Here is a 10961-nt window from a genome sequence, read left to right as displayed (position 1 = left end):
ACATTGCACATTAGGGAATGTATTTCTGTTCCACTTCAATTCATAAAAATTTTCTTTTGCAGGCTGACTGCTGAATGAAATTGTAGATTTAATAAAGTTCTAGTTGTGGTGTTTAAATGTCTGCTCTTTCCTTTACCCTCTATGGATGCTGGAGTTCTCTAGAAATTAAAGTTTCTATTTAAAAAAAAAAATAAAATGTTCATACCAGCATGTGTTTTGGGGTCAAGAATACAGTTAAATGCATCGTTGTTCACACAAGTGTGGAGGGTTTATAAGGATCGATAACCTTATCAGTGCATGTGTGCCACCTCAAGTTGGAAACTTTGAAAAGTAGGAGTCCGGAAAGTCATGCTCAATGGTCTACTCCTGTGTAGACAATGAGGCCTTAAATAAGGTTTGGGGGTGGGGACTGTACTGTCCTGGTTGGGATTGAAGTGGGGAAAAATTCCACCCCTCAAAGGCCCAAAATGCCTTGGTCACATGCTGATGGCTCTCTGGGACCAACTTCTCAGAGGCAAAGTGGAGTTCAGTGTCTTGCCCAAGGAAACTTCATTTGGACAGCAAAGGTGGGAATTGAATCAGCAATCAGGCGCCCTACCACTGCACTGCTTTTCAATATTGACACTTTTTAGGGCCTTAAGTGAAACTTGTCAGGATTTCTGTCACCACCTGTAGTTTTAGATGATGTGGAGCCTGTCACTTTTTCAGTTGTGCACCTGAGGCCTTCGCACATGACTGTATTCCTCAAGGTCTTTATAGCTCTGGATAGTTGGTGTAAAGGGTGAGTGCTCAGTTGGTTCAGGTCCCATTTATGAGTTTCTGTTAAACTTGGCCAGTTTTCAGAGGTTTCACTCAATGATAATGGATTGGATTTATCTGTGCTTTTCCAGACGCTCAAAGCGCTTACATTGTATATCCATTATTCATTCACACCTCATTCATACTTGGTGACGGTAAGCTACTATTGTAGCCACAGCTGCCCTGGGGCAGGCTGACAGAGACTGCCAGTACGCGCCTACGGCCCCTCTGACCATCACCGGAACATTCATACGCATTCACACACCACTGGAGCCACACTGGAGGCAAGGAGGGTTAAGTGCCTTGCCGAAGGACACAACGACACTTGCCTGGCGGGAGCCCTACATGGTGTACCACAGGGCTCAATTTTAGGCCCTCTTTTCTCACCTTACCTGCTACCACTCCATTTCTAGAAGCTGCTCATTCCACTGCTACGCAGATGAAATCCAGATCTACAGTCCCTTAAAATCTGGATCAGTGTCTTGAATGTGCAGAAGTGCTTAGCAAAATGCGTGGAGCTGAACTTCCTCTGAAAACTAAAGTTTTTTTTCCCCAAAAACTTACCTGCTGAAAGTTTTGCAGTGGTGTTGAACCCCTGGAAATGGTCTTAAAAATATGAATACTATACTGTTGTGGCAAAGCATTTCTGTAGCTTTTGTCAAAATAAAGGATTCCTGCAAAATTGCATCCAACCAGCCTAGTCCTTAAAGATTATGTAGGGGTGGGTTAAAATAAGTTTGCTTCTTACCACTCCTTTTTAAGCAATAAACTATTTCATAATCAATGCTTGAAATAAACCAATGGTTTTCTCCTGAAGGCAGATATTAAACCTGAAGGTATTCACTTAAAATCTGCAAACACAAACCCGCATATAGAACTCTAGCAAGTCCATACACGTGTTTAAGGCTGTTCTGGTTTTTATTGATCACGCGCTGGATAGACTAAATTGCAGAACAGCTAAACTTTGGTCATTAACAGGATGGCGTCCTATTCAAAATATGAACGTGCAGACCATTGTAAACATGCGACCACAAATATGGTTTTCAATGCTGATTAAAAAGGCTCAGTATTTGAAATTAAGCAACGTCAAGCCTTTAGATCTTTATCGTTGTCCCCCCCTCAGCAGAATAGAAACATGTTAAGGGTTTTGTCTTTTGGAGAAGTCACCTGCACATTCAGGCAAGTGTTTCAAATATAAATTCAGGCTTTGTGCATCAAAGGCCCTTCTAGTCCTGTTCTCCCCTCAATGTTGAAGGCAGGAGTGTCATACACACCAGAGCCAGTGTTCTGGTTTCCCAGCTTGCTATTAAAGTTTATTGGCTAAACACTTGACCCAGGTAATCAGCAACAGATAAAGGGTGTATTTAAAGTGGAAATATTTTCCCCAAATCAAGGCCTAAACCTTTAGTTTTTAATTCAGACTGGGGTCTATTGGAAATCTGTCCTGGATCAAAACTTTGTTTAATACCAGCAGTTGAAATGCTCAGTTATGAAGTCAAGTTTGTTAACACGTGCATAGGATGAAGAAATTGTATTATGCATGCCAATGTCAATACTGCAAGTTGAAAGATAAAACTACAGGATTAAAACTTTATTATGCATGTAAACAAGTTTTATAGTCCACCTGCAAAAGAAAGTTAGAAATTTCAGTTGAACAGGAATATTTTCAAAATCTTAGTAAATCTGCAACATCTACCTCAGTAACCCTTGTGTCCTTTAGATCCAGTCTTGGAGGATCCACCTTGTTTGCCTCCATCTACATCCAGGTGGTCAAAGATATCCGTAGTGTATTTGGCATCAGAACTGAAGTCCCGAGCTCGCTGGTAGCCGCTGCTGGACTGGACCACGTGGGATGAAGGGTACAGAGGGCGCTGCTCAACAGAGCCAACAGGAACATGCTCAGAGGTCCAGGCTTCACGAGGGAAAGGACGGTTGGGCCTGAAGCTCAGGATCTCTGCAAGGAAGCGAGCAATGCTGGCGAGCTGCTGGTCAAACAGGTTCCCATCTGGGCCAGAACCAACACTGGAACCAGAAGTGCTGCTGTAGCCAGAACCAGCAGGTCCAACTCCAGATCCACTTTGACCTGAACAGAGAAGAGGTTACAGTCTGTGCAGTCAGCTTGGATCTGAACAGCTTCTTCTGGATACTTGCCTTGTTTAGCAGGAAGACAAGCTCCAATGCTGAAGAGGACAAAGACCATCCAGGAGATCCTGTTCACACCAACAACCTCAGTACACACAGGAACACAAAGCAACACACAACAAGCATGAAGGAGACTCACTTGACAACACACAGAGACATGATGAGGAACTCTGAGCTGATGTCCACCAGCAGAGTCAAAGTGAAGGAGATGAAGTGCTGCTGTTTGATGAAACTTCCACACAGTTTGGAGTTATAAATGCTCTGAGCTTCTGGTACCGTCTCACTGGACTCCACCTGATCTCATTACACTCATCACTCTCACCTGCTGAACAGAAGATCTGTGGTTCATGCTGTCATCAAATTCATATTGAAGTCACTTCCTGATTTGGCTGTAAACCCAGTTCTATTGACTTTGAATATGGGACTTTCTGGTTGTGGATGGGCATGCTGGCACTGAAATTTGCTTATGTTGATATCTGAGCATTCCTCTGTTTAAACCAGGGGTCAGCAACCTTTAACTCTGAAAAGCCATTGAGTTGATTTCTCACTGACCACAACCTTGAAGCCACAAAGTCTTCCTTCACCCCTTAAAAAAATGAGATATTGATTTACATTAATGCTACCATTTTGCACAAATATTACGCAAACATTAAAAGAAAATAGCCTATTTCAACGTTTGACACAAGTTTCTTTCAAAATAAAAAACTCCCTGTCACGTAGGATCATCTCAATGCAGCAAAAGTAGTAGTAGCAGGTGTAATGTCAGCAGTGATTAAATAAAAATAGTCAATCTCACCTGGTCACCCCCCAATACCCCCGCCGAAGGTGAGGCTGCAGTAGAACCTGGGGCCCACCAGACATCCACATGGGACAGCAGATCAAGAAAATTTGCACGCCGCAGAAAGCAAGTTCCACCCCAGACAGGAGAAATAGCCCTCCTGCTGCGCCAGGGGGCCCAACATGGGGCCCCACTCCTTTGAAAGCCCAAGAAAGGCAGCCAACCACCCCTCCCAAAAATCTTAAGCATTCCCCAACCTCAATCCCAGACTCAGATCAGGGTCCTCCAAGGGCGACCCACCCCATGCCGTGGGCAACCGCCCACCCTGCATGAGATCTAGGAGAGAGCCAGGCGGTCCCCCCGGCCAGAAGAAATAGTCCTCATGGCGCCCAGGCGCCCCAAGCACGAGCCACACCCCTGGAGCACCTCCCATCCCCAGAAAAACAGTACACCATTACCCTGGAATTTTGAGCACCCTCCACCCCAATTGCAGACTAAGACCAGGGTCCTAAAAGGGAGACCCGCCCCAGACGACCACCCACCCTGCAGGAGGTCCAGGAGAGAATCAGACAAGCCCCCCCAGCCAATAGAAAAAGCCCTACTGCCGTGCCAGGTGTCAAAACACTTGTCCCCCCACACACACCAACACACATATCCCACAATTTTGAGTATCCCCTCACCCCAATCCCAGGCTCACACAAGGGTCCTCCAAAGGAGACCCGCCCCACACCCCAGGCAACCACCCACACTGCAGGAGGTCCAGGAAAGAGCCAGACACCCCCACCCCATCCCACCCAGGAGGACAACAAATAAGAGAAGTTGGGGCCCCAGAGGAGGGTTGTAAACATGGGCCAACCAGGCCTGAAGGCAAGGACCAGAACCCACACCACAGGGAAACAGACACCCCCCAGGCTCAGATGTGATGTGACCCCCTGCACAAGGTCTTGCCAGAGAACTTTTAGAAGGGAACACAAAGTTCGACCTGGTTTAATTTTCAACTTGGGTTCAATGGCTTTTATTACGTAGTGGCCTGAAACGGTCATAGAAACTTGTGTAGCTACGCCTGAATGTGGGAGTTTGAATGCAGAGGCCTGGAAAGCAGAACTAGCTCAGTTACATTAACATTAGTTTTATGAAAGATATTTTATTTTTGATAAGTGTTGTGTTTTAATATGAAAAGTGCTTTTTAGATAAAGTTTGATTGATAAACAAAAGATTGAAGGTGGGGTTCATGGTTTGGGTGATCCCCGTAACTGAACATAAACATTGATCTATAAACCACCACAGCTGATTCCATCAAGATTAAAGACATCTTTTTTGACACATTAAAAATAAAATTTAAAATAATTAAGCTTGAATTTACTCAGTTTGAAAAGAAGAAAAAAAGGTTTAGATTCTATCAATGGATCTGCCACAGATCTTCTGTTCAGCAGGTGAGAGTGATGAGTGTAATGAGATCAGGTGGAGTCCAGTGAGACGGTACCAGAAGCTCAGAGCATTTATAACTCCAAACTGGGTGGAAGTTTCATCAAACAGCAGCACTTCATCTCCTTCACTTTGACTCTGCTGGTGGACATCAGCTCAGAGTTCCTCATCATGTCTCTGTGTGTTGTCAAGTGAGTCTCCTTCATGCTTGTTGTGTGTTGCTTTGTGTTCCTGTGTGTACTGAGGTTGTTGGTGTGAACAGGATCTCCTGGATGGTCTTTGTCCTCTTCAGCATTGGAGCTTGTCTTCCTGCTAAACAAGGCAAGTATCCAGAAGAAGCTGTTCAGATCCAAGCTGACTGCACAGACTGTAACCTCTTCTCTGTTCAGGTCAAAGTGGATCTGGAGTTGGACCTGGATCCCGCTTTGGACTTGCTGGCTTTAATGCTGGCTCCACCAACACTCGCGGTGGCAGATTTTCCAGCAGCTCCAGAGGTGTTTCTGGTTCTGGCTCAGATGGGAACCTGTTTGACCAGCAGCTCGCCAGCATTGCTCGCTTCCTTGCAGAGATCCTGAGCTTCAGGCCCAACCGTCCTTTCCCTCGTGTGGCCTGGACCTCTGACCACGTTCCTGTTAGGCCTGTTGGACAGCGTCCATCCAGCCCTGTATCCCGTGTGGTCAAGACCAGCGGCGGCTACCAGCGTGCTCGGGACTTCAGTTCTGATGCCAAATACACTCAGGATATCTTTGACCACATGTTTGACGAGGACAACCAAGGTGGTTCCTCTCAGACTGGATCTGAAGGACAGAAGGGTTACTGAAGGCTAGACTAATGCCTGGAGCCCTTAATGTCAGTTCTGTATCGGTCTTGTTTGGAGACTTGAAATAAAAAGCTTTGCTTAATTCAGTTTCAGTAATTGTCTTTATGTCTTTGAAAGAGATGTACATGTTGACTTTACTTACTTAAAATGGGTAGTCTTAAGTGAGCTACCTGGGCTTCAAACTTATTGCCTAAACCTGTTTAACATTGACTTGACACTATAGCTCTGCTTAAACCTGACTTACACAGGTTTCTGGTTAAAACACTTCACTTGTGGAGTAGTAAGCAGTACTGAGCTTCATTTGCTCTAGGACTCATTAAAAGTGACATTGTGGCTGTGCTTTAACATCAAGGTTTGTCGCCATGTTCGGGGGTCACAACATGGATTATAATGTATCCAAACTGCCTTTTCAGTGGTCTGAGTCATGTCAGGAAAAATCCTGACCTTCATGCAATCACCAAATTTGGCATTTGTATCTCTGAAAGAATTGGAGATGGCTGACCTTTAAAATTAAAGGGTCTTGTATGAGAGGCTTCCAATGATGCATAGAACTCGGATTCAATGTATAATGCATTTTATACTTTTTAAAGACCCACTCCGTTGAAAAATGTTATCTTGTAGCCTTTTTCTCATGGAGGACATGTATAAAATCAAGATGAAAACTGCATTTCTGAGTGTTCAAATCCTGTTGGATCAAGAACTTGTATGATTTTGGACAAAACAGCTTAGTCCCAATTAAAACCACTGGGAACACTTATAATAGAAAAAAACAGTTGGAGTGTGACTTTAAACAGAAATTATTTTAATTGCAAATGCGTCACAAGCTGTCTTTCTAGCCTAAGACAAAATGATTAAGATGTCTAAACTGCAATTATGTACACATCTAAATTGTAAATTGATATTAAGGTGATGCACAACCAAGGCACACTGACATCACTGCTGTGGAAGTCAGTTTGGGGTTTAGAGTTGGCTATGTAGTGTTAGTGGCCACAGTATGGACTATAGGTAACAAAATCTACTCTAAAAAAAACCCACTATCTTATCGACATTAGATTAGGATTGCTAACGGCAGTTTTAGTACAGTTAGGGTGTATTCAGATGGGACACATTTTGTCCGCTTAATAGGAACCAGAGTTTATTCTCCGGGATAACCAGGAATACATTTTCAGTCTAAATGCAACCAAGTGGACCCTGACCCGGGACCAGGAACCGCTCTCGGACCATCCTTCAAGGTGGTCTCGGTTTGCTTCCAATCGGACTGAGCTCCAGTTTGCTCAGTCTGAACACAGTCCGTTCTTGGAGCTGAACAGCTGGACCTAAACGGCCACCGTAGTCGGGCATTATGGGATGTAAACAGTGAGCCAGACATGGAGTTGTAATGCAACAGAGACTCATTGAAATGTGGTCTGTCGGATGAATGCAGGCTCATTAAAACAATTTTTAATGGGATATACATTTCCTTTCACACTGTTTTCCAAAAAATCTGTCTGTCATAAACATTTGTTGGCGTACCTTCATAGTCTCTTCAATAACCGCCTTTAGCATGTCTCTGCTTTTCCGTAGCAACAATAAAAAGTTTTGAAGACTTCCATTGTTCTTTCTCTCGTTGCTTTGCCCCTCCCTCATAATTCCTGGCCAATGTCTGAGGAGATCTTTAGTCGGATGTTTTTTTTCCACAAGCTTTAGTTGGAAACAGTAATCTCCGATAGACACCAGTCTGAATACAGACCAAACTCAAGGTTCAGGACTCGCTCCAGACAAAATGAAGCGGACTCGGTCTGGATCAGTCAGAATACACCCTAAGATTCCCACACCTGAATATACAGGATGAGCAAAGGGTAACAGGGCTTGAGTTACCTAGAAAGAGTGCAGATAGCACAAGAAATAAATGTTACTGGATGAATGATCAAACCAGGTGTAGACATCTCCTTGAACCCATTTGAATACCATCCAATAAATGTGCAAATAAAGTCATGGTAGGGTTGTAAAAGTTGAGTAAACCCTCAACTTTAATCATAGGAACTATAGATGGTGATTAAACATTAAGAAGATCCTATACAAAATATTTAACACTACTTTTTTCGGGGCTTTTGACATTTACACATTTTGACATTCACAACTTTCTGCAAGGCTCAATGAGAGGTTTTTGTCAGAGTTACCTGATTTAGAAGCACACAAATCAGAAGGAGATGTCATGGCGTTTAAGGGAGATGTCAGTCCTGTTCTCTCAGACATCAGTGTTGCCAGGGTCATGAGTGTGAGAGAATGGTCATCATAGCATTGTTGTTATAAGACAGGGGTCCCCAAACTTTTCCTTGTGAGGGCCACATAACTGTTTTCTTTTCTGATGGGGGTCCGGGGTCGGTTTGTAGGCTAACAGAAAAAATGTAACAATCACAGCCTAAACATAAACATTTAGGGTTTTCCAAAAAGCAACACAAAGCCAAAATTGAAAAAGTTAATTTCTGTAATCTTCATAGAAAAAAGAAAGCATTTTGAAAACAAAATATATAACATTACCTGTGATAATGCTATTGTGAATGCTATAAGCTGAATGTGGCAGCTACTAATAACTGAAGATGATGAAATTGACAACTAAAAACATTGAAGCTAATAGCAGAAAACGCTGAAGTTGATAGCTGAAATAGCTGAAGCTAATAGATGAAAACGCTAAAGCTAAAATCCTGAAGCTATCTAAAATAATGACATTTAGCCTAAAAAAAATGAAAAAAAAAAATTGAAATTACTCCAAAATAGCCTAAAAATGGAAAAAAGCCCAAATTAGCCAAAATAGCTAGCATGTAGCTGAAATATTAGCTAAATGCCAAATTAGCCAAAAAAAAAGGGCAAAATGCTTAAATTAGCCGAAACAGCTACCATAAGGATAAAATATCAGCTAAACTCCAAATTAGCCTAAAAAACTGAAAAAAAATCCTAAGTGAGCTGAAACAGCTAGCATTTAGCTGAAATATTAGCTAAACCCCAAAATAGCCTAGAAATCCTTAGTAACTGCCAAAATAGTCAATACAGCTAGCATAAAAAGAGCTGAATATTGTAACAGCTGTAAGACGCTAAAAAGCTGAAAGAGCTGAAGAGTTTTGGACGTCCAAAAAAACGTACGGAAGAAGAATAACAATAATAGAGAAAAAGTGAATCACTGTTAAACCAGTAAATAGTCTTTCCTGTCATAGTTCAGACTACAGAAGGGTGGAATAGGAAGTCACGTTCTGTGTGGTTCTCGATCGGTGTTTCTGATGTGGAGGCAGGCCTGATTCGGCCCGCGGGCCGTAGTTTGGGGACCCCTGTTAAAAAAAACCTCCTGAGAACGGAGCAATCATCTGACTAACAAAAAATAGTTTTGGGGAGGAAATATTTCGAAATAGTTACGCCATTTAATTTAGAGATAAAAGATTAAAAGGATCCCAAACTTTTGAATGCCGTAAACTGCTTACAGTCATGATGATTTCAGCAAAATATCTGAAAATGTATTTCCAAATCTTCTCACAACACATTTTTCCTGTCATTTTTATGGACATACTTCTAAGATGAACTGAAGGTGACAAGTCAAACTGTCATTGGCTCACACCGGATTCTAGGAGCCAATGAAATCCATTGAAACATTTTAAAAGAAGAGTCAAATGAAACAGAAAATGCTTTTATAAGTACGGCTGAACCTCAGTGGCAGTTTCAGTATCAGCTCTGACAAAAATTTAAGGACGAGTGAAACAAGCTCCAAAGTCGTTGGATCATTTTCTCATCTTTAGATGTTTTGTAACGTCATTTGGTAGTTTGAAAATGTATGTAAGCTAGAAAATAAACTTTTGAAAAATTCTATTTAAAAAGTCCAAACTATGAGCATGAAGAATGGATTCTCTGTTCAGCAGGTGAGAGTGATGAGTGTAATGAGATCAGGTGGAGTCCAGTGAGACGGTACCAGAAGCTCAGAGCATTTATAACTCCAAACTGGGTGGAAGTTTCATCAAACAGCAGCACTTCATCTCCTTCACTTTGACTCTGCTGGTGGACATCAGCTCAGAGTTCCTCATCATGTCTCTGTGTGTTGTCAAGTGAGTCTCCTTCATGCTTGTTGTGTGTTGCTTTGTGTTCCTGTGTGTACTGAGGTTGTTGGTGTGAACAGGATCTCCTGGATGGTCTTTGTCCTCTTCAGCATTGGAGCTTGTCTTCCTGCTAAACAAGGCAAGTATCCAGAAGAAGCTGTTCAGATCCAAGCTGACTGCACAGACTGTAACCTCTTCTCTGTTCAGGTCAAAGTGGATCTGGAGTTGGGCCTGGATCCCGCTTTGGACTTGCTGGCTTTAATGCTGGCTCCACCAACACTCGTGGTGGCAGATATTCCAGCAGCTCCAGAGGTGTTTCTGGTTCTGGCTCAGATGGGAACCTGTTTGACCAGCAGCTCGCCAGCATTGCTCGCTTCCTTGCAGAGATCCTGAGCTTCAGGCCCAACCGTCCTTTCCCTCGTGAAGCCTGGACCTCTGAGCATGTTCCTGTTGGCTCTGTTGAGCAGCGCCCTCTGTACCCTTCATCCCACGTGGTCCAGTCCAGCAGCGGCTACCAGCGAGCTCGGGACTTCAGTTCTGATGCCAAATACACTACGGATATCTTTGACCACCTGGATGTAGATGGAGGCAAACAAGGTGGATCCTCCAAGACTGGATCTAAAGGACACAAGGGTTACTGAGGTAAAATATCAAGCTCTCTGTGAAATGAGAAACTTTTCCTGTAACTTAATCATTTTTGTTCACTCTTGCAGGACAACTACTTCATCTTACCTCGTTGGAATAAAATTACTTTACCTGTATGGGTTTTGTCAAGTAGATTTTTCTGTGTGGTCTAAAACTTCAAGGTTTTTAAAAGATCTCCCTATATGCAAGGCAGTGGGACTGTGAGGAAGTTGCCATGGCTTGTACATAAAACCATGTTAAGATGAATTCAACACAAAGCATTTGTTACAAAGTAAGGAATTGATGATCTTCTAGG

The 10961-nt window shown here is 42.9% G+C and overlaps 2 protein-coding genes and 1 long non-coding RNA gene across 3 annotated transcripts in view; 2 read left to right on the top strand and 1 right to left on the bottom strand.

Moving 5' to 3' along the window:
* LOC112153952 overlaps window positions 1–117 on the top strand; it is an 8092-nt gene extending 7975 nt beyond the window's left edge. The window contains exon 4 of the mRNA XM_024284438.2: window positions 63–117. The gene's annotated coding sequence lies outside the window, so the exon portion shown is untranslated. The remainder of the gene's footprint in view (window positions 1–62) is intronic.
* A 2259-nt stretch (window positions 118–2376) lies between these two features.
* LOC112153953 lies at window positions 2377–3239 on the bottom strand. Its single transcript, XM_024284439.2, has 4 exons — window positions 3080–3239; window positions 2950–3008; window positions 2495–2881; window positions 2377–2422 (listed from the first exon to the last, which is right to left on the bottom strand). Exons 1-3 carry the CDS (start codon window positions 3097–3099, stop codon window positions 2496–2498), a joined length of 465 nt encoding a protein of 154 aa, XP_024140207.1. The 5' UTR covers window positions 3100–3239; the 3' UTR covers window positions 2377–2422; window position 2495.
* A 6506-nt stretch (window positions 3240–9745) lies between these two features.
* Window positions 9746–10161, top strand: LOC112153955. The gene is made up of 3 exons (XR_004949706.1): window positions 9746–9760; window positions 9845–10030; window positions 10102–10161. It is a non-coding gene; the product is annotated as an uncharacterized LOC112153955 (long non-coding RNA).
* Window positions 10162–10961: the final 800 nt, after the last annotated feature.

This window comes from Oryzias melastigma, linkage group LG19 (assembly GCF_002922805.2).
Source record: "Oryzias melastigma strain HK-1 linkage group LG19, ASM292280v2, whole genome shotgun sequence".
NCBI classification, from domain to species: domain Eukaryota; kingdom Metazoa; phylum Chordata; class Actinopteri; order Beloniformes; family Adrianichthyidae; genus Oryzias; species Oryzias melastigma.
This window is presented reverse-complemented; position numbering and strand designations above follow the sequence as displayed.